Source organism: Furipterus horrens, unplaced genomic scaffold (genome assembly GCF_987537825.1).
Source record: "Furipterus horrens unplaced genomic scaffold, mFurHor1.1.pri manual_scaffold_19, whole genome shotgun sequence".
NCBI classification, from domain to species: Eukaryota; Metazoa; Chordata; class Mammalia; order Chiroptera; family Furipteridae; genus Furipterus; species Furipterus horrens.
In genome coordinates, this window is record NW_028327189.1 from 1,300,200 (window position 1) to 1,326,993 (window position 26,794).

A 26,794-nucleotide genomic window follows, 5' to 3' on the forward strand; every position below is an offset into this window, starting at 1 on the left:
GTCCAAGGGAAAGACGGAGTCGATACAGCTTGGGTTCAGGTGCGCCGCAGGAGTTGCCGGTGTTGACTACAACGTCAAACCGCCTTAGGGACTCCGGCTCCGGATTTTCTGTCGGGGTTTACTCCCTTAGCCTTTCCCCTGAAGAGGTATGCCGCAAGGCAGCGGAGGTTTTTTGGAGTCAGAGTTTTCCTTCTCTGGGAAGTGTATAGTATTAGGATTATATAATAGGTATATGCTATATGTTTAGTGTGGAAGGAAGGATAGACACAACAGACATCCGAGCATACAGACAGCCAAAAGTTGATGCAGAGGGCTGAGCGGGTTAGAAGGTAGGAAACAGATCAGAGAAAGAATTTATCAAAAATAAAATATACAGAGTAGAAAATAGCAAGACAGGAAGGGAGAGAGGAAAGAGAGAGAGAAAGTAGAGAAGAGGAAGGTAGGAAAGAGAAAGAAAGAAGAAGGGGAGGGAGAAGAGGGGGGAATGAATTGAAATTTTTTTAATTAAAAATTAAAACATGATATAAAATAGTGAGATAGAGAGAGAACAGAGAGAGAGAGGAATAAGAGATGGGAAAGGAAAGGAAAAAATACTTGAATGGAGAGGGAGAGGGGGCAAAATAAAAAAAATTAATAAAATTAAAAGTAGTTAGAAAGAAATAAGAGAAGAAAGAAGATGAGGGAGGGAAAGAATAAGGGGGAGGGAAGGAAATAGAAAGGAGGAGGAGAGATTTGAGAGGGAAAACATTGAAATTGAAGAGTTGACAAAGGATAGGATGAAGGAGAGAAATACAAGAGAGAGAGAAAGGAGAGAAGGGCTGGGGAGGAAAGAGAAAAAGAGTAAGAAGGGGAGGGATAAGAAGGAGGGAACTAGATTAAAATTGAAATTTAAAAATTAAAAGAATAGAAAATAAAGTGGACTAGGGAGAAAGCAAAAAAGAGAGAGAGAATATATATAGGGAGAGAAGGAAAATAAGGGTAAGGGAAGAAAAAAAACGAGTGGAGAGGGAAGGGGGACAAAATAAAGAAAGAAATTTAATAAAATTGAAGGTACATGGAAGATGGAAAGAGAGAAAGGAAACGGAGGGAGGATCAGGATGGGGGCAGGGAAGGAAATAAGAAGAAGGGAATATGAAGGAAAGGGAAATAACTTAAAATTTTAAAATTAACAAAGAATAGGATGAAGGAGAGACATGCTAAAGACAGAGAAAGGAGGGAGGAAGAGGGGAGTAAAGAAGAGGGAATAGGATGGGAGGGGCAGTAAGAGAGAGTGAGAAATAAAAGAATGAGAGGATTTTAACTCAATTCAACTTTTAGGCCCAGTCTCTGGGTATTGTTTGTTTGTTTGTTTGTTTTTATTTTCTTCCTTCCTGGGTCTGCCCCTATTCAAAATTCCATGGGTTTCAAATCTTTTCTGGTTGGTTGGCTGGCTGTGGAAAGATCCTGCTTGATTCTTGGGTTGCTAGTCTTTTATTCGTGGGCATACCGCCGCTCTGCTGTGAGCTGCGTATAGTTGTCCGCTCCTGTGGCACCCTCAGCCCTCCTCAGGCTTGTCCAGCTATGCCTTCCCACTGTTGGACCAGCCCGAGCTTGCCAGCAATCCCCGCCCTGTTCCCAGTCGTGTCTCTATTCCTGGGCTACAGCTTCTGCTCTGTTCCGTGTCTATATGCCTGCGCATCCTACCTCTCTCCCTGCCCCAAACCATCCCTTTGTTCTGCAGGACTCTGGCGCAGTCAGTCAAAGCGCCAGGCCCAGTGGCGCTCTCTTGTCTAGGACCTCTCCCCGAGTCTGGAGCTCTGCAGTGGCTTTCCCATGTGAGTTCTTCTCCTTGCCCCAAAACTGTCTCTATTCCGAGCTACAGCTTCCCCGTCTATAGGCCTGTGAGTGTTACCTCCCTCCCCACCCCAGCACCGTCCCTTTGTTCTGTAGGACTCTAGTGTGGTCAGTCAACTTGGCGCTCTGCTACACAGGAGCCCTCCACCAGTCTGGAGCTCCACAGTTGCCTTTCCGCGTGGGCCCTCCTCTCCACCCCAAAACCGTCTCCACTCCTGAGCCACTGCCTCTGCTCGCCTCCCTCCCTACTTGCCTGCGTTCGCTCTCTTTCACTACCCCAGAACCATCCCCCTGCTCCTCAGGACTCTAGCGCGACTGGTCGAAGTGCTGGGCCCAGTGGCACTCTCCTGCCCAGGACCTCTCCCTGGTCTGGGGCTCTGCAGTGGCTTTCCCATTTGGGTTCTTCTCCCTGCCCCAAAACCGTCTCCTCTCCCGAGCCACAGCCTCTGCTCGCTTCCCTGCTTACATGCCCTGCGCGCCCTATCTCCTCTAACCCTAAACCCGACCCTTTGTTCTGTGGGATTCTAGCGCGATGGCTCAAAGTGCTGGGGGCATGCAGTGCTTTCCTGTTCAGGAGCTCTCGCCCAGTCTGGAGTTCCACAGCGGCTTTTCGCATGGGCCCTCTCCTTGTCCCAAAACTGTCTCTTTGTTCTGTAAGGCCCTAGTGGGAATGCTGAGCATGCCCCAAATGCCGAGCTTTCGTTCAGAGGTTGCAGCTGAGGAGGTTTCCGTTTATACTCAGATCACATAGTTTCTCCCAGTCCTGGTTGTTCACTGTTCTCTCATGCCTCTGGCTTTTTCAGCTGAATCCTCTCCCTAACTCCCTATGAGACTTCACTTGTCAGTGTGCCCCTAGCAGGGGGTGCCTCCAAGCAGCTCTCAGCTATTGAGCCCTCGTGCTTGGTACCGCAGACTCACTGGGTCCTGGAATGACAGCCTGTAGTGCATGGTAATCCCCTCCACGCCCCCTCCATGCTGCTCCCACTCTCCCCTCCCTGTTCACACTATCAGAGATCCACACTCACTCAGTCACTCCTCTCCGCATTCGCTCCTGAAGTCTCTCTGTAACAGGAGTGAGCAGAGAACACTGCCCCTACTCTGCCGCCATCTTCCATAATCTTTTAAATATGAGTAAGACTGGGGAAAGCTGGGAAAACTGTGCTTGGTGACAAAATTTTTTGAAACTACCTTTGCTCTGTCCAGGTAGCTCAGTTGGTTAGAGCATCGCATGGATACACCAAGGTTGGGGGTTGATCCCAGCCAGGCACATAAAGTGCCAACAAATGAATGCATAAATGAGTAAAACAACAAATTGATGTTTCTCTCTCTCTCTCTCCTTAAAAATCAATAAAAAAAATTAAACTATTTTGTATAGGTGATGACCTGTATAGATTCTACAGTATCTTTATCTCTGCTTGTGTCATGGGGGCATGGGTTAAAACTTTCTCAGTCTTGAGGGTCACATCATCATTTATTACATAGGTATTGGGGGGCAGCCATCCGTCTCGAGAGACGATGGTGTAGCTTCTTAAGAGTCTATCTGCACCGCCGAGAATGGTTGTGCAGTCCGACTCGGGGGTGACATGGTATCTGTCTCCTCCCGTGTTGAATCGACATCTTGCGATGACACTGGAGTGTCCTCTCCAGTGAAGCTGAAGCTACAGAGCCTGGGCAGGGTGATATGGAGGGTCTGCTGTTGCCCATGCAGCAGACCCCCCCTCTCTTCGCAGCTGAAGGGTCCAAGGGAAAGATGGAGTCAATACAGCTTGGCTTCAGGTGCGCCGCAGGAGTTGCCGGTGTTGACTACAACGTCAAACCGCCTTAGGGACTCCGGCTCCGGATTTTCTGTCGGGGTTTACTCCCTTAGCCTTTCCCCTGAAGAGGTATGCCGCAAGGCAGCAGAGGTTTTTTGGAATCAGAGTTTTCCTTCTCTGATGTGCCCTGACTGGAAGATCGAACCAGCGACACTTAGCTCACAGGCCGACGCTCAATCCACTGAGCCAAACCAGCCAGGGCGACATAGGTACTACATTAATACAACTATTGAAAATACTCAGGTATCTCTAATCATTCAACTAAAATAGAATAAGGAAAGAACAGGTGTTTAAGAAAAGGTACCCAGAGACTTTAGTTGACATAACTAGATTTAGTGATTATTTTCAAAAAAATAATTCAAATACATGTCTGTGAGCAAAATAGTTGGGATTTCCATAGCTCCTCACTCAATACTGTTAGAATTTAGCCAACTGTCTAATAAAATGTCTTCCTTCTTAAATAAATCAAAGTTTAAACATATTTTGCCAGTTTTAGATGTTGGGATATTTATCCCAAACATACAAAATTATGTATTTCTTCAACTGCCTTTTAAGAAATAACACTTTTCTGTTTTTTAATTATTAGAGGAATAGCCCATAAAAGATCTGTTGTATAAAATAGAATTATGAAGTGTCTTTTGGAAATAGTAATTGAGTCCTCTTTTTGTCCAAATTAAAGTGTTTGTTTACAACCAAAATTAGGAAGGTGGTATTATGACTTGTTATCTAAGGCTTACAACATCTTCAAACTGCAATGATCTTAACTGTTTCATCTCTTAGTGTTGTTCATAAGCAGCTCCCACTAAGGCCCCAACTGTGAAATCAGAACATTTTAGAGTACTAAATTCTTGTGTGTGTTTTGTTTTGTTATTTTGTGAACTCATAAACTCAGGTTGCATGAAGCTGTCATCAAAAGAACATTGGAATTGCATCCTTGCCAGGTTGCTCACTTGACTGGTGAGTCCTTCAGTACAGCAAAAGTTTGTAGTTTGATTTCTCCTCAGGACACACATTGAGGTTGCAGTTTCAGTCCCCAGTAGGGGCACATATGGGAGGTAATCAATATTTCCGTCTCACATTGATAGTTCTCTCTCTCTGTCTCTCAATCAGCCTTCCTTTCTCTCTAAAATCAGTAAATGTATTCCAGGTGAGGGATTTTTAAAAATGAAAAAAAGAAAAGGACACTGGCATTGCCCTCTACCTAGCATTTTGTCTCCCACTGGGTGTGTGTGTGTCTCTGTGTGTATGTGTTGTGTGTATGCTTAGTCCCAGCTGGTCTCCTAACACCCCCATTTTCTCTCCAGCAGGATGAAGGAAACTAACATGAACCAAGAAAACTTCAGCAAACTGCAGATCTGAGTGTCCATTGGTGAGAGAGAAAATATTCACAGAAAGAAGGTGGTTCATACAATAGCCAAAGCAGATAATAAAACACTTCAATTCTACTTACAGAAATTAGGGGTACACAATATTTCTGGTACTGAAGAGGTAAATATGTTCACAAAAAGCAACAGTGATCCATTTTATCAACTTTGAACTTGAGGCATCTCTGGCAACAAATACTTTCACCATTACAGCCAGTGCTGAGACACAGCAGGTGATGGAAACACTACACAGCATCCTACACCAGCATGGTGCAGACAGCCTGGCTAGATTTAAGGAGACTAGCTGAACCTCTGCCTAAACAATCTGTGGTTGGAACTGCACCACTTGCTATGGCAGAGGATGATGATGATGATGAAGTTCCAGATTTTGTGGACAACTGTGATGAGACTTCCAAGAATGAAGCATAGTGATTTGAATCAGTTATAAAGATAAAACTTTAAAAAGTTACTGGGAGCTGCAATTTTATATTACGACTGTTTTTTCAAATTTTGTTTATGAATCTGATGCAATCTGGATACCTAATATTTTAAGCCCAAGCTCCATAGTCTCTGCAGCTCTTTTCAGTTTTTGCTTATGCACAAATGATTCTTTGTAGCTAATTATGCTGAATAAGGCTGGGAATAAAGTTTGAAACAAAGGTAAACAAAAGAAAACAAAACAAAAACATTGGAGTTGAGAGCTGTAGCAGGTCAAGCAGACTCAAGAGGGCAGAGAGCGAGGGAGGAGTTGGCCACGGACCCATTACTTTCAGAGGTGCTGGAAGTGTGGCCTTCTGACAGCGCAGGCTCGATACCATGCACTGCTTACCTCTAACGGGACCCTCGCCATCCTGAGGTTCTGGGGCGCAGGGCAGGTAAAGGGGGTCCATGCATCCTCGGCCGCACTCCCGTTGCCTCCAGCATGTGCCTGAGCGCGTCCCCACCGCCCTGTCCTGGTACATGTCACCTACCGAGTGGCAGGCCGCGGACACTTTCTCTAGACAAGCTTACTCAGCCAGGAACAAAGGGCGACCGCTGCATGTGCCTACTACCTTCCCCGGACAGGCGTGCCCACCGGCCACTTAGCACCCGGGGTTGTCACCTGCCCGCCCCTGCCCCGGGCTCACTCGTGAGCAGTTAGCGAGTTCAGTTGAGCCACAGCTGCCGTAAGTCAATAAAGGTCACGTGAGAGACACCCGTCGCTTCAGTCGGCAGCGCCTGGCTGGTTGCATGGGGGACGCGTCGTGGGTATTGGGGTTCGCCCTGTGACACAACGACAAGTTCGGGCTACTGCTGGCGGAGTGTGCGATTCCCCGAAACCCTCCCAGTGCCACAAGCTCCCGCCTTCTCTGCCGTCCCCGCCTATTGGGAGTTGGGCCCCGGTAGCCGAGGGCCGTAGCCCGCATCTGCTGTTCTCCATCACATGGGGCTCCTCTCGCCGCCATCCGCCGTGGAGCAGGCGAACCGACAACGGAGTGTGCCGGTCCCCGGTGCGAGGGCGTCTGCGCTCTGCACTGAGGGGTGGTAAGTTTCAGAGTCGGAGTTTTAAATTTGTTGCTTTTCCATGAAATCTTGCCGAGTGTCGCTTGCTAGTACCACCTCTTCTTTCGGTGATGACGGAAAGAAAATGGCGGCGGGAAAAGAGAGCGGCGAGAACAAGGACGGATCTTTAAGCCTGACAGCCGAAGAGAAGGAGGTGCTCAGCGGGTTGGACAGGTACGGACCGCCGTCACAGTCTTACCTGGCTGCACGGAGGCTGCCGCCGCTTTCTGGGGAGACCCCGTTACAGCTTGCCTTCGGTGGCAACAGGGGGTGATTCCACAGCTTTCCAAGCGTTGGATACCGGGGCCTTGAGCTCGGGAAGGGAAGGGTCGGTGGCTCTTATACAATGTGACGAGCCTCCTGTATCTCCTTTCACAGCCGGCTCTTTGGGTTCCTTAGGCTTCATGAAGATGGCGCCAGGACCAAGACCCTATTAGGCAAGGTAAGGCAACCACGGATTCATGCTGCCTTGTCTGCCTTCGGCTCCGGGTCCTGCAGCCCCGGAGGCTGGTTGCCGGTCATTGTGGCTGCAAAGGAAAAATAACATTATTCGTCTTATGTCACTACAAATACCTCATTCGGTTTCTTCCGAAATTGTCTTGGAGCTTGAGGTGCACAGATAGCGGTACTTTGTTGCTAGGCTCAGCAGTTATTTTAGGGTATTTTGGTGAGATCTTTGAATTTAAAAATCAGAATATCGTGAATGTATGCTGTTTTCAACATTTCTATTTCTCTACCCTCTATGGTGTTTTTTCCTGTTGGCAGTCAGCTGGGATGTCTAATTTTAACTACACTTTTAAGCTTCTTTATATCCCTTTTCTCAAGTTGGTAAGCTACAGGGACGTTACAGCTATAGAGTTTGCAGTGGGTATTTGATCAGTTTATTAATCAGTATGTTTTCGACCTGAAGTTACGTGGTTTTCTGTCCTTGTTTCATTCCCTTGCCACAGAAATATTACTTTGAGTAAGATTTTATTATTGTGTTTTTTTCTTGTGCCTTGTGTCCGGTATCTGATGAAGATCAGGGCTGGAATCCTTGTTTATTTGTGGAAACTTCTTGGCACCGTGACTTAGATAATGGCTGCCCCTGTCGGCCAAGATGGCAGGAAAGAGGGGGAGGAGAAATGAAGGGCTGCTTTAGAGGAGGGAGGAGATAGGAACAGGGAAATACTAACTATGAACAGGCCTTATCTTCCAAGGGGGTAGTTTGTTGGTGTTTAACAAAGATTGATCACTGTTATTTAAAATTGATAATATAGCTCACAAGCTTCTCAGTAGCATACATAGATCTACAATGACATGTGGCCTATGTGAGCTAAATGTTGCTTCCACTAGTTATTTTTGCCATCCGAAAACACTAGCTATGAACTTGCTATAGTTAAGCTGCAATTCAGGAGGACTAATTGAATTTTTATTTAAAAAATTTTCTTATCAAGTATTTTTATCTGTACTTTGAATTAAACATAATTTAAAGATTCTTTTATCAGTTTTATTTGTTTTGATGGTAAATAATGACCAGAAATTTCAGTGTAATATATTTTTGGTTAATCTATTTCTTTTTCACACTGTAGGTAACAATTGCTTCATTAAAAAATCACTGGAGAAATAGAGACTAGTGTAAGAACTGTGTCCGAACTAGCAAGCGGGGAGAAAGCGGGGTCGCCGATGGCCCGACTCTGGGGTCCTAGGGAAGGAGGGGCTGTTTTACAGGAGGAAGAAAAAAAGAAACTATTGAATTAGGTCGTTATCTCGCAACGGTGGGTCTAGGGCTCATCAAGGCCAAACGTAGCTTGGCTTGATGTACCCCACTATCATGGGAAACTCCCGGACAGCTGCAGGCGGGTGGGAAGAGGGGGGATGGCGTGGGAACCAAGGCTATCAACTAGCTCTGTTGTAGTTTAAGCAGTTGTGATTGTCTTAATTTTTAAAAATGGTTGGTGTGCTTAAGTATTTTGCTTTTAAAGTTATTCCAGTAGATTAATTTTTTGAACTTAAAGGAAAGTTATGATAATGAGGAAGTAAAAGTGATGTTTTATGTATTTGTGGATATTTGTGAAAATACTTTTTGAGAACTTTAAATATCCAAATGATGTTTACAGGTAAATTGTTAATGGGTGTTGGATTAATATTAGACATGAATTTGGAAAGAACGCTTCAGATACTATGTAATATTGGCTTTAAGTTTTAAGATCCTCATATTTTTCAACTAATTGTGAGCGTGTACCTATCTTTCAACTTTAATTATGGTAACATTTTAAATATGAGAAGATTTAAACTATCATGTTTCTAAGAATTCATAAAATACTGAGTAATGTTATATTTTGTCAAACTACTATGACTATTTTGTGTGAAATTGAAAAAAATTAACTTCACTTAGGTTTGAGACTTTTCTGAATTCCCCATCTGCTTAAGTCAAGACTCATTAACTTTAATAATAAAGTTAAGTAAAATATTTTGAGTTGTGTGCTAGTAACATCATGGATCTCTCCCTGTCTGATTCTCCTTCCGCTCCTATCTCCAGCTTCATTGAATTAAAGTTGTCACACTGAACTCGATAAGTTTTGTATATATGCATATCCATGAAGTCATCACCACCATCCAGATCATGTACATATCCATCACTTCCAAAAGAGTCACCTTGGAAGTTCCTTCTTACTCTGTCATTCTTCTACACCAGCTTATGTACATTGGACTTTTTAGTGATCATGTAAAGTATAGATTACATTTTTAGAATTTTATATTAATGGAATCATTCAATATGCACCCTTCATGTCTGCCTTTTTATCACTTAGCATAAGTTTTACATTTATCCATGTTGTAGTGTATGTAGTTAATAATTTGTTCTTTTTAAATACCAGGTAGGGGTCTGTTGTCCCATGCAATTCTTCACTGCTTTCTTGTGAGTCTAAATTAGGAGTGAAATATTTACAAGGAATTTTTAATATTTTCTGTCCTCAAAACTTGTGCTTGAATTAGGTCTTTTTCTCCACTTTTCATAGATTTGAAGGTACTTGCTCCCAACAGCTAATTTCTTTTGGTCTCTAGTTAAAAAAAAAAATTTAATGTAAATGTTAGTATGAACCATTAGAATGGTTATAGTAATACACTTAAAATTTGTAATGTAATAATATTTAGGAGATTGCCATATGATGTACTGTGTTGGGAGTTTTAGGTTAAAACATAAATTAGTAATGTATATTGTTTTTAGTGAAACTTCAAAATAAACTATAAACAGGTAATTGTTTGCCTCGAGTGTCTGAACTATCATATGATCTTACATAGGTTTCAGTTAAACTGATGCTAACATTTGCTCTTATAGTAATACAGGTTTTAACTTATATTTAAATTACAGTGTAGTTTAAGTAATTAGTGAAATCTTTCTACAGAAATTAACGACAATTACTTTTATTGCAATGTGCAAACATTTTGGGTTGATTTTGTTTATGTTAGGAAAAAGAGTAGAGTTGACATGATATTGTTAAAATGTTCCTTTAACAATGGTAGAGGCCTGAGGAAGGAGATATTGCTAAAACACCCATTCTTATTGTTTATTTAGAAGAATCTTCATCAGTTTTTAGTTTGATCAAGATAATTTGTTACTGAAACTTTCTCTGGCTAATTATTATAATAAGTAAAATGATTAACAAGGAAATCATGTTTACTGTTAAACAATATGTGTGCTTTTTGACCTGGAGTTAGTTTTAGAAAAGTTGTTCTTCAAAAGTTTTTGGGTAATGGAAGTAGTTTAAAATATATTAAAGCATTTTTTAAAATGAGATTTGATTGCATGGAGAAAACTTATTTTCAGAAAATTTTTTTATATTGTAATATTTGAATGGTGATAATTAATATAATTTTGTATTATGTGTATGTTCTGTATGTTATTTCAGCTTATTTTAGTTTAATTTATTTTAGCTTATTTTTATCCTCACCTGAGCACATGCTTATTGGTTTTTTCAGGGAGGGGAAGGGAATGAGAGAGGGAGAGAAAGTATCATCAATTTCCTCTCCCTCCCTCTCTGTGTCTCCCTTTCCTTTTCCTCTCTGGGGTCCAAAGCTGCAACCCAGGCAGGTGCCCTGACTGGGAATTGAACCTGTGACCCTTTGGTTTACCAATGCTCCAACCAGCTAAGTTACAAGAGCCAGGGCTGTGTGTTCTGTTTTTTGATATTTAAACATATACTTATTTCCAATTAAGGCATTTTGAGTTCAAGTGACCATAGAAATAATGTCATGTTTTGCTGTTTAGAAATTAAGCCTTTAATTTTGTGCATTAAAAAGCATATTTTCTTAGGAAAGTTGTCTTCTAAACCATACACACACACACACACACACACACATATATATATATATAATTTTTTTTAACATATTACTGGACAAAGATTGAGGTAGGCACTTCATAAGAATGTCACTACAATTTTGATATAATACTGGTCATAAAGATTGAAGAGATTATTGAAAATGATTACAACACAATTTAGAACTGTCAGGTTATAGTCATTTTCTTACTTTTAGTTTTCTTTCTAAAAATTAACTAGACCTTTAAAAAATTTTTAAAGTATATTTTATTATGTTGTTACAGTAGTTCCAATTTTTCCCCCCTTTGCTCCCCTCTGTCCAGTACCCCGCTTCCCTCCAGCAATTCCACCCCCTTTAGTTCATCTCCATGCGTCGTGCATATTAAGTTCTTTGGCTTCACTTTTTCCTATGTTATTCTTAACTTCCCCTCGTCTATTTTGTATGAACCAGTTATGCTTCTTAATCCCTACAACATTTCCCTATTCCACCCCTTCCCCTTCCCTGCTGATAACTTCCCACATGATCCCCATACCTATGATTCTGTTCCTGTTTTGGTTTGCTTAGTTCAGCGGTTCTCAAACTGTGGGTCACAACCCTTTTGGGGATTGAACGACCCTTTCACAGGGGTCACCTAAGACCATCGGAAAACACATATATAATTACATATTGTTTTTGTGATTAATCACTATGCTTTAATTATGTTCAATTTGTATCAATGAAAATATATCCTGCATATCATATATTTAATTACAATTTATAACAGTAGCAAAATTACAGTTATGAAGTAGCAACAAAAATAATTTTATGGTTGGGGGTCACCACAACATGAGGAACTGTATTAATGGGTTGCGGCATTAGGAAGGTTTAGAACCACTGGCTTATTTGGATTTTGTTCTTATTTTTTATATTTGGTTGTTGATAGTTGTAAGTTTGTTGTCATTTTAAGGTTCCTAATTTTGATATTCTTTTTCTTAAGTAAGTCCCTTTGACATTTCACATAATAATGGCTTGGTGATGCTCTTCCGTTCTAAATCATAGGTTTGCTGGATAGCATAATCTTGGTTGTAGATCCTCGCTTTTCATCACATTGAGTACTTCTTCCCAGTCCCTTCTTGCCTGCAAAATTTGTTTTGAGAAATCAGCTGATAGTCTTAGAGACAATCATTTATAGGTATCTCTGCTTTTCTCTTGCTGCTTTTAACCCTTTGAGTGCCAGTGTCGCTGTGAGAGATGCTGACAAATTTTCCCAGAAGTTCCAGTGTTGCTCTTAGCAACTGTTTCAATGACTATAAATAACAAGGGAATAATTCATAATTTGTGTTTTGTTCTCTTTTTTGTACCTCAGGTCATATATTGATATCACTTTCTCATGTTGATCCAAATTTAAAATTATGCATGGCACTCAAAGAGTTAAGATTCTCTCTTTATCTTTCTTTCACCTTTGGCATTTTAATGTTGATGTGTCTTGGTGTGGTCCTCTTTGGGTCTAGCTTGTTTGGGCCTCTCTGTGCTTCCTGAACTTATACGTCTGTTTCCTTTGCCAAATCTGGGAAGTATTCCTTTGTTATTTTTTCACATAAGCTTTCAATTTCTTGGGCTTTATCTTCTCCTTCTGGCACCCCTATGATTCCAATGTTGGTATGTTTAAAGTTGTCCCAGAGGTTCCTAGTCCTCTCCTCATTTTTTTTAGTTCTTGTTTCCTCATTTTGTACTGTTTGTTTTTTCTTCCTTATGTTCCAAATCATTGATTTGAACCCTGGTCTCCGTCCCTTCACTATTGATTTTGTGTGGATTTTCCTTTGTTTCATTTAGCATAGCCTTCACTTCTTCCCTTATGCATTTACCATATGTAAACATATCTGTTAAGTCTGTGAGCATCATTATTACCAGTGTTTTGAACTCGGCACCAGAACAGATGGCTGTCTCCTCATATGTTAGGTTGACTATCTCCTTCTCGCTTAGTTCTCCCACTGGAACCTTGATCTGTGTCCCCTTTTGGGCCATACTTCCCTGTCTCCTTATTCTGACAGGCTTCTGTGTTTGTTTGCCTCTGTCTTAGCTAGAGCTGTTGCACCTGTTACATGGTAAGGGACGGAGCCTTAGATATTCATCAGTACAAGTGACCTGTTTCATCACGTTGTCGCGCTGTGTTGGGGAGAAGTCTGATAGGGAACAATGCTGCTTGCTCAGCATTTGCCCCTTTTCCAGGCACTTTTCCCTCTTCTTTATGGGACTGGCACCTTGCTAGCTGTTGTCCTGGCCATCCTTCCTGTAAGAATGGAGCCTCTCAGATTATCATTAAGATGCAGTAAGCTGGAAAGTAGAGATTTTATTGGGAAAATTAGCAAGCGGGAAGACCTGCCACAGGTGGTCAGGACTTCGCCTTTCTATGAGAGAATGGAGTTGCTTTTATAGGAAAGTGAAAAGGTGGATTTTTTGTGAGCCTTGTCAACCATCTGGCCTTTTGGCAGCTCTGGGTGCGACAGGCTGATCAAAGCAGGACGTGGTTTCAGCCTGATACATCCTGTCATCTCACAGACAGCTGCAGGTGGGGTAAGGGGTTGCATAGTATGGGGTCTGGAGATGTCAGTTCCCAGAGTGGGTGGGTCAGGCATTCTAGGACTGTGGGGGCTCTAAAGAACTCTGCTGAGAGACTGGCAGTTTCTTCCTCCGCCCCAACCCTCACTGGTTTGCACAGTCAGAAGCAATGAAGTTTGATTTTCCCAGCACTGAGACTGTGAGATACATGGTCTGGTCTGGTCTGATGCTCAGAGTGCTCCCCAGGTGTCGCTCCTGACTTTTAAAACATGTGACTGCACTTTTTGTCACCCTGCAGCTGCTGCTGCCACCACACCTCGTCCTCTCCACCCTGGCTTGCCCCTCCTACCTGTCTGGATGGGTATTGATTTTTAGAAAGAAGTGAAGGAGAGAGAAAGAGAGGGAAAGAAACATCAATGTGTGGTTGCCTCTTGTGCACCCCAAACTAGGGACCTGGCCTGCAACCCAGGCAAGTGTCCTGACTGGGAATTGAACCAGCAACCCATTGATTCACAGGTTGGTGCTTAATCCACTGAGCCACACCAGCCAGTGTTACAGAACCCCTGGGCTGCTCCAATTGAAAACAAACCCATGGGCTCTTTAGTTAGGGGCCTGATTGCCCGCCGCCAGAATTATAACTCTTAATACTAGAGTTTGGTGAAAAGAAAAAGAATTGTTTATTTAACAGTTATATAGATTTAGTTATTTGCAGATTTCTGTTGTTAAGTCTTATGTTCTTTAAAACACCGACAAACACATATCCTTGCCTCCCTCCTACCAAACCAGGCTAGCTTTAGAAAAGTAGAGAAACCATTTCCCTACTTTCCAAACACAGTTCAGCTTTACCAGCAGCTGCCAATCACTCTCCTGATTGGGGAGGTCCTTTCTGTGCTGTGGTGCCCTCCAGCTCTCAATGCAGAACCGTCTGGATTCTCAGCCTCCTTGCAAACTGCCTTCTTCCTGCAAACCACATAGATCTCCTCTCCTTCTCAAAACTGCATGACGAGAGCCTCTTAAAGCAGCCTGGAGACCCCTTCTCCAAGCCACATGGAGAACTTAGCTTCTTTATTCTGCATGGAGAAGGCCCCTTCACCAAGCCGCATGGAGGGAGCGAGAGAGCGAGAGCGAGAGAGCGAGAGAGCGAGAGAGCGAGAGAGCGAGAGAGCGAGAGAGAGAGAGAGAGAGAGAGAGAGAGAGAGAGAGAGCTAAAATGTCCGCAGCTCCTTATATATCCCTGACTGTGTCCTCTGACGCAGTGGGCATTGCAAACAGTTCTGACCATTCACAGAACCTTACATTGGCTCTATGTGCCTTTTCCATACCGTCCCCTGGTTCAAGACTCCTCCCATCTACCTGAGGCTTTGGATGCATTAAAGCCATTTTGCATAAGAAAGACACTAGCCACCAGCCTCAGGCATGTGGAGGCATTCTAAAAGCTGCTTCCTTCTCCCCATCCCCCAGCTGCAAACTGTGGGGATTTTTGGACTCCCCTGTTTCTGTAAAACCAGGACAGAGTATTTTTTCTTTATATCTTTGTTGGACTTCCATGCAGCTTGATTTTCTGTAACTTCTGGTTGACTCTATTTTTGAGGTAGTTGTGTTCCTTCTTAGTTTTGGAGGGAGACACAGCGTCTCTGTCTAGGCCTCCATCTTGGCATGAAGTCTTAAGTAGTTCTTTACATAATCAAAAGTACTGGAGAATTGACTGCTGTTATTTTATGTACTGAGTAAAACTGTTCTGCCAGATATGAAATTTTCTGAGTTAGGTTATAATATTGATTTATAAGTCTCACTATTTAAACCAAAATGAAATTTAATGTTTTGGCGAACTATAGAATTAAAGTAGATTTTTTTTTCACTTTAATGTTCATTTTTGTGATGTTTTGAGCACTTTGCAAATGATGCTAAATGACAATACTAATATTTTTGAAATGACATATTCAGAGAGGTAATATGTGTTAAGAAAACTATAAGATTGTTTGAGTTAGCAAATTAAAGACTATATAAATATATATTTATAGACTGTTAATGGAGTTTATTTAATGATTAGCATATTTACTATCTCATTTTGAAGGTTCACATGATTGGCTTATAAATTGAAATCATGGGGCAGAGCAACAAAAACTTAAGTGTTGATAAGTCCAAGCGTTTTATGCATTCAGTATAAGTTCCTTCTTTTTAAAAATTTGTTTTACTTATTTACTTTTAGAGAGAGGAAAAGGAGGGAGAGAAACATGGATTGGTTGCTTCTCCCAGCACTACCAAATGGGGACCAGGACAGCAACCCAGGCATGTGTCCTGACTGAGAATTGAACTGGCAGCCTTTTGCTTTGTAGTACAAATGCCCAGCTGACTGAGCCATGCTGGTCAGGGTTTTATGCAGGCAGTGTAGAAATAACATAGATTTCTGCATCCCTGTAGGGAATGAAAAATAATTTCCCCGTTACCATTATGTGTTCTTTGTTGAGAATCTCTTTATAATAAAAGACAAAATAACAAGAGGAAAAGGGGAGTTTTATGACATGTTTGTACCAACTGTGTACATTGGATACTTAGGAAAATTAACTGTGATCACTGGTGAAAAATCAAAATTCAAAGTGCATTTCCAATGAGTGCATACTGCTTTTGAGCAATCCATAAAGTTGGAAAATTCTAAGTTGAAACATCTACATCAAGGACTGTTTATAATATGAATGTTGGTCTACCCAGTAAGTCTCTTAACTTTCATTTTTCTGTCTGATGCTGTGACTGGATGTATAACACTGCCTGGTCTTTGAATTAGCTGATTTTCTTCTGCTTCTGTTCTGTTTATTTATCTGTTTAAATTTTAATTTAAACTGTATTCTTCAACTCTGTGATTTCTGTTTGGTACTTATGATTTTTTCTGTCTCTTTTATGAAATTCTCTCTTTTTTTTTTTTTCACGCAGTGCCTATCTGATCTTATGAACATGATTTTGAACCTGTTTCCTCAAGGTCCTTTCCGGAGGTCCTATTTTTTTTCTTCTGTTTGAAATATATTTCTCTATTTCTTCATTTTTTCTCCTTCTCTCTGCTAGTTTCTGCACCTAATACACAACATCATCTCTCTCAATCCTGAAGGAATTGCCCCTTGTAGAAGACAGATACTGATCTAGCTTTGATTGTTTCTCAAAGCTTTGTGGTTATGCAAGTAGCCTTCTTTACTAGTAGCTCCAGGTAGTTGAATGTGTGCTAACATGCCAGTGCTCCCAAGGGGTGGATCTCAGTCAGCACCTATTTTCAAAGTGGTTGCAAACAGGACCCTCAATCAACAGTTTGTATAATATGCAAATACTGGTATACCTCACTCAATGTGGGGTGGTGGGTAATTGTGTCTGCTGTCTTTGTGCTGTGCCTTGGTGAGATATTGTGTTAAAAATGATTTGTTACAGTTTCCTGGGACTGATAAACTTAAGCTCTGTTGGCCTCCAGAGCCAGGTAATCAGGAGGTGTCGGGTATGTGGCTACTGTAGAAACCAGAGAACTGTATGTGTGCAAAATTTTCTTTCTGGGAGATAACTGTGGCCTGCAGTAAGATAAACAGAGGGAGAGTTTAAAGATGGCACATGCCTGACTTCCAGGTCTCTGGAGAATATTACAGTACAGTACATCCCAGATCTCTTTGAACACTCTTGAGATGTATTAAATTAGAAGTGTGCTTCCTCAGGGCACATCTATTAAGATAAGCAAATAGACCTCTTTCAATGAAGAAGAGTGTTTCAATCTGCTACATTTACACAGGCCTTTAAAAACTGCTTCTTAGTTCCCTGTAGCTTTGTGGGATTTTTGGTCTCAACTCCTAGCTTGCAAAGCTAGCTCTTTTAGGGTCCCAGCTGTTAGGTAGAAGGCTTAAAAGTTGGGGCACCACACATGGTATCCAGACTGTTAGGATAGCCAGTGCTGCAGGCTGTGGAAGAATCTACAAAGAAGAAAATGCAGAGAGTGAAGTTTTATTTTTACTTTCCCATGAGAAGGAAAAGAACTGTTGTGAAGAAGTATGCCAGCAGTGAAAAGTTGGGGCTATGAGTTTTTATTGGGTGATTGAGGGGGAGGGACATGCAGTCAGGTAGTGGTGGCAATTAGTTGGAAATCAGGAGCTCTCTGACTGATTGTTCAGGCTTAAGTTTATTCTGCTATCTTTGGGTTCAGAGTCTGGGTGCTCCAGTCTGACATGCCTTATTTGCATAAGTTTTAAAAGAGTTGTGCAGGGATCCTGCGAATATAGGCTCAGAAAAACAATAGTTAATTATGCCTGACAGGCTCAAAGAAAGAGAGATAGCTAGCTCTGGTACAGAGGGCCTTAATGGGGCCTTTTTGTGTTCTTTCACCAACCCTTCAAAGCTGGGAGTTGTGCTTTCCTTTCTAGTTCTCTCACAGTGCTGAGTGTAAGATTTTGGTGATACTGTGGCTGTGTTGGTATTTTTTTTCACCATGTGAGAAACGCTCACAATAAATCACCAGGACGTAGGATTTAGCAGTAACTGAGGCAGTTGTTTATTCACAGATCTGCTGCTCTGGGTGCAGCCGAAAGCCAATTCAAAGGTGCACGCCACCAGACCTGAGCTGGCTGTTTTTATCCTAATGCGCGAGTAAAACTCCTCTGTCCTCTCCCTCCCCTTTCTCTCTGTTTTTCCCTACTGGATACTCCAGGGTTACAATCTAACACGATTGACTAAATCAACTAAGGTTAGTAACTAACTCATGAATAATGTCCTTATTTCACCATAGTTCCCAGGTTATAAATATTACATGATGGGTGCCCCTCACACTCTGTTAACTCTGTTTGTCAGGTGGTAAATATTCCTTAGCTCTGATGATCTGTGTCTCTAGCCCCTCTTGAAAGTTTTCTTAACCTGCTTATCACATTTCTCTTTTGCTGCTAATCATTTCTTGCCGGTTTGAGTGCCACTTTTATCTGTCTCTCACAATTCCCCTTGTTTCTTTTGGGAAATTGACTACTCAAACCTTTTTATTTGTTTTCTCAAACCTAAGGAGGATTTCTTGACTTTCATTCTCATAGAGAGGGCTTCCTCTGTCCTCTAGGAGGAGGAGATTGATATGTTGCTGGCATTTGTTTAGTAAGTGCAGTCTCAATCAGCCTTCATACTAAACCTTTGACACAGGGAATAATCCAGCAGCCTAAAGCTGTGAGGATGCCAGCTATCCCTATGAGAGATATGAGAGCTGATGAAATCATTCCTTTCCAATTGCCAAACCAATTTTTTAACCATCCTGTTATAGGATTGTCTGTACCTGAGCTTTCAATTAATTCATTTGCTAAGGTTGTCAGTCCCTGAAGAGGTTTAGTGATAGATCCACCAGGAGCTGTACTAGGGATAAAGGTGAAACACTGTCCCCCCCGAGCATTACACATAGTGATTTTACTTGCTCAGGGGGAGTGGCCATTTGCCCATCAGGTTTTGTGGTCCACCAAATATTATCCCAGGTAAGGCAAGGGCCTTTCCCTAAATACGTAAAAATTCCATTATTTCCTAGATAGGGACAGAGATGTTTTTCCTGAGATGACAACCCGCGCTAATATGTAAGGTCCCATAAGGCAAAACTTGACATGTGTCAAACTTTAGGGTTTGGGGACCTGTAATTTCAGTTACATTAATCATTAGGGTTATTGGGCCTAACTTAACTCAGGGCACCTTGAAAGAATAATGTTACCCAGCAGAGCCTTATGAGCTCACACCACCTTCTAGGGGACATCATAGCCATTTTCTGAGAGTTAACTTTAAAGGGTCCTTTACCTGATTTGAAGTTACTTCCCACTCAGCCCTTGCTTTTTCTTCTAAAGGTCCCTTTACCTTAGTGTAATGAGTCCACCCCTTTTCAGCAGTTCTCATGGCAGTCTTGGTGGCCAGGAGCACCTGGAATGGTACTTCCCACGTGGGCTGAAGTTTCTCTTCTCTCCAGGACTTGATCAGAACCTCGTCGCCAGGCTGGAAGCTGTGAACCGGGAACTTGAGTGGTGGGGTCTGGACAAGGAGACCTTTTGCTTTGAGAGAGGCAAGGGTAGATGAAATAGCCAATATATATTTCTTTAAGAACTGATCCTTGGTCTCCAGGGTGGGTAGCTCAGTCCTCTTTCCAAGGTAAGGGAGTCCATATAGGAACTCGTAGGGTGGTATCCCAATATCCTTCCTAGAAGCTGTCCTGATCTTGAGAGCCAATGGAAGACACTTGGTCCATGGTAGCTTGGTCTCCAAGTTTAATTTAGTTAGTTGTTTCTTTAGGGTCTGGTTCATGTGTTTAACTCAGCCTGAGGAAGAAGGGTGCCAGGGGGTATGACAATCCCATTTGATATCCAGGAAATTCATGACCCCTCTTAACACCTGGGAGATGAAATGGCTCCCATTGTCTGAGTCAATATTTTCAACTAAGCCAAATCTGGAGATTATTTGCTCAAGGATTGTTTTAACCATCTTACTTGCTGTGGCTGATGGAAGTGGAATGGCCTCTATCCACCCAGAAAAATGATCTGCTATGTCCATGAGGAATTTCTGATTACCTATCTTTGGCATTTCAGTAAAATCAATCTAAATGCTTTTGGAAGGGCCTGAGTCCTGGTGGCCTTCCTCCAAGCTGCACCTTGTGTGATGCCTGTTTGTTTACCTTCTGGTATATAAGGAATCCATGGAAGACCTGCTTAGCTATAATATAAATTCAAAATCCACCATATTGTCTGAGAACTATGTCACAGTGGGCATGAGGTCCCCCCAATGGCTGCCTTGATGCAGTGTTATCATAATTTCCCTGAGGACTTGCTTATTCAGCATCTCTTTCCCATCTGGGAATTTCTACTTCCCATTTGCATCCTTTGATGCTCCTGAGTTAATCTCCTTGTTTCCTCCAAGGAAAAGGTGGGAGCTATTGACACTGGAGGGAGACATGGAACTAGACAGAGGATTTTGCTTTCTCCTTATAATGCAGCCTGCGTCGCTGCATTATCAGCCAATCTATTTTTTCTAGCCTCATATGCTCCCCCATTAGGAAAAAAAAAATTGGCTTCTTTGGCAGAAGGTGTGCAAGGCGTGTCACACCTGTTCAAAGCCCTTTTGGGCTCAGGGGAATATTTTAGGATATCCCCCATCTCAGACTTCTGGGCCCTTTCTGTCCAAGCTATGGGACAGAAAGAGAGAAACAAGTTTTAAAGTGAAGCCCACAGACCACCCCACACTTTACCAACCCAACCACTTCGTTCTGCCAAACCTTTGAGTCTCAGGAGATGGTGATGCTGATGGGCTTCTTAAGTGAGGCCTGTATGTACAGACAATTATTCAGGTAATGAGATTATAGGCTTATGTCCTATGTAAACAGGAGGAAGAATATACATGTTAATTCACACAACATAACCCACAAACCAGTTTCTGAATCTGTAAGACTGTGGAGACATTTAGTTACAGGGCTTTTGCTGGAATGATATTTAACAGTGGCAGTTTGACAGGTCCTCCTTGCCTGTAGATTGAACATTTTTGATGATGTTACAAACCTAGTTTTAATTTTTTTTAAATGTTTTTTATTGATTATAATATTGTTACAACAGTTCCAATTTTCTACCCCCTTGCTCCCCTCCACCCAGCACCCCCCTCCCCCAGCAATCCCCCCCAAGTCCATACCCCTGGTTCGTAAAAATTAACTACCGCCCCGCCCCTCAAATATTAGGACCCTTTGTAATCTTGTAAAGGACAATGGGCGAAGGTCTCAAGCTCCTCTAGCTGCTTCAAGCTGGACATGGTCGTCGTCCTACCTACCCTTGGGTCCAGAAACCCCTAATAAGAGTGGGGGTGTGGAGGGGAGGGTGGCCTTCCCACATGGGGAAGGATCGTGCAGACTCCAGGTCAGTTGGCTGTCACCGGTCAACGGCGTGCTTGGTTTAACAGGCTGGTGTCCTTGTTGTGTTCTGGGGGCAACAGATTTGGCGAAAAGGGTTAAAAGACATCATTCAATCCATAACTACTAGATGACAAAAGGCAGGGATTAATTTTTCAATGTTCCATATTAGGGGAAAAAAAAAAGGGCTTCTTTGTAAGAAGGTATGCTAGGCACATCTCACCTGTCCAAAACCCTTTTGCCCATTATACTTAGTTTGGGCTGAGGGAAATAGTTTAGGTTTTCCCCCTCTCAGACCTCTGGGCCTTTTCTGTCCAAGCCATTAGGATAGAAAAGAGAAACCCGTTTTAAAGTGAAGCCCACAGACCACCCCATTCTTCCCCAACCCAGCCATTTAGTTCAGCCAAACCGTTGAGTCTCAGGAGGCAGCGCTGCAGAGAGGATTAAGTGAGGCTTATGCGTACAGACAATCACTCAGGTAATGCGATCATAGGCTTATGTCCTTTGAAAACAAAAAACACGTGTTAATTTATGTAACATAACCCACAAACAAGTCTCTACATCTGTAAGACTGTCTTATTGGGAAGACATCCAGTTGCAAGGCACTTGAAATTCTATTTGCCTGCAACTTGAATATCTTTGATGATATCACAGACATGGTTTAATTTTCAAGTGAAACCATATTTTAAATGAGAAGAAACTTTTAAGACGGTTAGTTGCCCTATTTTATACTCTACTACTGATCATTGTGATTTTCCTTGAATAATAATTTTTCTCCCTAAGGTTACCCTCCTTGTCTTTAAAGGGACTACATTAAGTCCATTTTTAATTTATCCTGTTCGTTTGCATAAACATAACATGAGCAGCAAATGATCACTTATGATCTTTAGTTCTGCTTTGCTGGAACTTACCCAAGGAATATTTGGGGTGACCCTCAGTCTGTTCTTCAGGGCACAGAAGCTGAGCCATATATCTGGCATTCATCCTTGCCTGTACACACCCGTTTTTTCCAAGTCTTTCTGGTTTTTCATTGCACCTTAAGGTTCCTTCTAGCCATCTTTCAGGAAAACCACCTTCGTTCCTTCCCTGGAAAGATTGCTGTGGACCGCACAACCAACCATGGTACCAGGCCTTTTATCTCACGGGCTTTTATTACCTTTGAAAGTCATTCCCAGTTCCTCACGGCTTTCTGGTAACAATCTGAGCCCAAGTATGTTTCCTTTAGGCTTGACATTCCAGTCAAAGACTTGATCAAAAAAAAAAAAAAAAAAAAAAAAAAGAACCTCTGTTGACAACTGGTCTTATTAGTTCTATGCAAAGGAACTTATATCATTACTTACTTGTTTAGAATGCCAAACTCTGGAGGGATCAAATAGGGAGAAAAATATGCAACGTGAAGGAAAATCTTTGTCCTAATATTCACTGAACTGGCATTTCCATTCTTCATATTTTCATTTTTCCCCCACTAAAAAATTTTGGTTTGTTTTTCCATTACAGTTGTCTCACTTTTTTAGCCCTCTTGTTTTCCTGCACCCTGTCCCTCCCCTCCCCCACATTTAGTCCCCACTCAGTTGCACCTGTCTGTGGGTTATTCATATATATATATATTTTTTAACTTGACCCATCCCCTTACACCTTTCTTTTCCTCCCCCCCGCCCCCCTTGTTACTGTTAGTCTACTTCTTGTTTACATACCTCTGGTTCAATTTTGCTCAATTGTTTGTGTTGTTCATTAGTTTCCTGTAATAGGTGACAGCATAAGGTATTTTTCTTTTGTTGCCTGGCTTGTTTCACTAAGCATAATTTTCTCTACTTCCATCCATGTTGTTGCAAATGGTAGAAGTTCCTTCTTTCTTTCTGCTACATAGAATTCCATTGTGTAAATGTACCACAGTTTTTTGATCCACTCATCTACAGATGGGCACTTAGGCTGTTTCCAGCACTTGGCTATTGTAAATAGTGCTGCTATGAACATTGGAGTGCATAGGTTCTTTTGAATTGGTGTTTCGGGATTTTTCGGATATAATCCTAGCAATGGAATTGCTGGATCAAAAGGCAGTTCCATTTTTAGTTTTTTGAGGAAATTCCAAACTGTTTCCCATAGTGGCTGCACCAGTCTGTATTCCTACCAGCAATGCACCAGGGTTCCCGTTTCTCCGCATCCTCTCCAGCACAAGTTGTTTGTTGATTTGTTGATGGTGGCCACTCTGACTGGTGTGAGGTGGTATCTCATTGTGGTTTTTATTTGCATCTCTCTGATGGCTAGTGATGTGGAGCATTCTTTCCTATGTCTATGGGCCCTCTGCATGTCTTCTTTGGAGAAGTGTTTGTTCATGTCCTTTGCCCATTTTTTAATTGGGTTATCTGTCTTCTTGGTGTTGAGTCATATGAGTTCTTTATATATTTTGGAGTTCAATCCCTTGTCTGAGATGTCATTGACGAATATATTTTCCCATATGGTTGGTTTCCCTTGCATCTTGCTGATGTTTTCTTTAGCTGAGCAGAAACTTTTTAGTTTGATGTAGTCCCATTTGTTTATTCTTTCCTTTATTTCCCTTGTCTTAGGAGATATATCAGTGAAAATGTTGCTACGTGGGATACCTGAAATTTTCCTGCCTATTTTTTCCTCTAGGACTTTTATGGTATCATGGCTTACATTTAAGTCTTTGATCCATTTTGAGTTTATTCTGGTGTATGGTTTGAGTTGGTGGTCTAGTTTCATTTTTTTGCATGTCCCTGTCCAGTTTCCCCAACACCATTTGTTGAAGAGGCTCTTTTCACTCCATTTGATGTTCTTTCCCCCTTTGTCAAACATTAGTTGACCATATGAACTTGGGTTTATTTCTGGGCTCTCTATTCTGTTCCATTGATCTATATGTCTGTTTTTATGCCAGTACCAGACTATTTTGATTACCGTGGCCTTGTAGTATAGTTTGATATCAGGTATTGTGATTCCTCCTACTGTGTTCTTCCTCAAAATTGCTGTGGCTATTCGGGCTCTTTTTTGGTTCCATATAAATTTTTGAAGTATTTGTTCTAGGTCTGTGAAATATGTTGCTGGTATTTTAATAGGGATTGCATTGAATCTATAAATTGCTTTGGTTAGTATGGACATTTTAATGATGTTGATTCTTCCCATCCATGAGCATGGTATATGCTTCCATTTATTTGTATCTTCTTTAATTTCTTTCTTCAGTGTTATGTAGTTTTGTGAGTACAGGTCTTTTACCTCCTTGGTTAAGTTTATTCCTAGGTATTTTATTTTTCTTGTTGCTATGGTAAGTGGGATTTTTCTTTCAGTTTCTATCTCTGAGTTTTTATTGTTGGTGTATAAAAATGCCTTCGATTTCTTAATATTGACTTTGTGTCCTGCTATTTTGCCGAATTCACTTATTAGGTTGAGTAGTTTTTTGGTGGAGTCTAAAGGATTTTCTGTGTACACTATCATATCATCTGCAAATAATGACAGTTTTACTTCCTCTTTTCCAATTTGGATGCCTTTTATTTCTCTTTCTTGTCTGATTGCTGTGGCTAGAACTTCCAAGACTATGTTGAAAGGAGTGGAGAGAGCGGACATCCTTGTCTTGTTCCTGATCTCAGGGGGAATGCTCTCAGTTTTTGCCCATCAAGTATGATGTTGGCTTCAGGTTTCTCATATATGGCCTTTATTATGTTGAGGTATGATCCCTCTATTCTCATTTTGCTGAGAGTTTTTATCATAAATTGGTGTTGTGCTTTATCAAATGCTTTTTCCGCATCTATTGATATGACCATGTGGTTTTTGTCTTTCATTTTGTTTATGTGGTGTATTACGTTTATTGATTTGCGAATATTAAACCATCCTTGCATCCCTGGGATCAATCCTACTTGATCGTGGTGTATGATCTTTCTAATGTGTTGCTGGATCTGGTTTGCCATTATTTTGTTGAGGATTTTAGCATCTATGTTCATCAGCGACATTGGCCTGTAGTTTTCTTTCTTTGTTGTGTCTTGACCTGGTTTTGGAATTAGGGTTATACTGGCTTCATAGAACGAGTTTGGGAGTCTTCCCTCTTTTTGTATCTTTTGGAATAGTCTGAGGAGGATAGGAGTTAGTTCTTTCCTAAATGTTTTGTAGAATTCACTTGTGAAGCCATCTGGTCCTGGGCTTTTGTGTGCTGGGAGTTTTTTGATTACTGCTTCAATTTCACTAGCTGTTATTGGTCTATTCAGACTTTCTGCTTCTTCTTGATTCAGTTTGGGCAGACTATAGTTTTCCAGGAATCTGTCCATTTCCTCTAGGTTGTCAAATTTCTTGCCATACAGTTGTTCGTAATAATTTCTTATAATTCTTTGTATTTCTGTGGTATCAGTTGTGATTTCTCCTCTTTCACTTCTGATTTTATTTATTTGGGTTCTCTCTCTTTTTTTCTTGATGAGCCTGGCTAAAGGCTTGTCAATTTTGTTTATCTTTTCAAAGAACCAGCTCCTACTCTTGTTGATCTTTTGAATTGTTACTTTAGACTCTATGTCATTTAATTGTGCTCTGATCTTGATGATTTCCTTCCTTCTACTTGATCTGGGTTTTGCTTGTTGTTCTTCCTCTAGTTCTTGTAGCTGTAGGGTTAAATTTTTTATTAGAGATTCTTCTAGCTTTTTTAGGTAGGCTTGTATTGCTATGAACTTTCCTCTTAAGACTGCTTTCGCTGTATCCCATAGGTTTTGGGTTGTTGTGTGTTCATTATCATTGGTTTCCAGGAACTTTTTGATTTCTTCCTTGATGTCATTGTTAACCCATTCATTATTTAATAGCATGTTATTCATTCTCCATGAGTTTGAATGTTTTTGAGTTTTTTCCTTGAGGTTGATTTCCAATTTTAAGGCATTGTGATCTGAGAAGATGCTTGATATAATTTCAATTTTCTTGAATTTATTGAGGCTTGTTTTGTGTCCTACCATGTGGTCTATCTTTGAAAATGTTCCCTGTGCACTTGAGAAATATGTATATTTTGCTTCTTTGGGGTGAAAACTTCTATATATATCGACTAAGTCCATTTGATCTAGAGTGTTGTTGAGTGCCTCAATATCTTTGGTGTTTCTTTGCTTTGAAGATCTGTCCGTTGTTGACAATGGGGTGTTAAAGTCCCCTACGATGAGTGTGTTGCTGTCTATATCTTTCTTGGAGTCTTTCAAAATTTTCCTTATATATTTGGGTGCTCCTAAATTGGGTGCATATATATTTATAAGGGTTATATCTTCTTGATGGATTTTTCCCTTAAGTATTATGAAATGCCCTTCTTTGTCTCTTTTTATGGACTTTGTTGTGAAATCTGCTTTGTCTGATATTAGTAGTGCTACCCCGGCTTTGTTTTTCATGTCCATTTGCTTGAAATACTTTTTTCCATCCCTTTACTTTCAGTCTGTGTAGATCTTTTGTTCTAAGGTGGGTCTCTTGTAGACAGCATATATGTGGGTCATTCTTTCTAATCCATTCAGCTACCCTATGTCTTTTTTTTTTTTAATGTTTTTTATTGATTAAATTGTTACAACAGTTCCAATTTTCACCCC

At 41.3% G+C, this 26,794-nt stretch overlaps 1 protein-coding gene across 3 annotated transcripts in view; it reads left to right on the forward strand.

Annotated features, from left to right (window-relative positions):
• The first annotated feature begins 6,246 nt into the window (after positions 1-6,246).
• Positions 6,247-26,794, forward strand: part of LOC149990272 (lysine-specific demethylase 6A-like) — a 355,815-nt gene continuing 335,267 nt past the window's right edge. For all 3 annotated transcript variants that reach the window (XM_090265492.1, XM_090265491.1, XM_090265493.1), the window contains exons 1-2: positions 6,247-6,727; positions 6,932-6,995. In XM_090265492.1, coding sequence (XP_090121618.1) covers positions 6,576-6,727; positions 6,932-6,995 — 216 coding nt within the window. In that variant the 5' untranslated portion in view covers positions 6,247-6,575. The remainder of the gene's footprint in view (positions 6,728-6,931; positions 6,996-26,794) is intronic.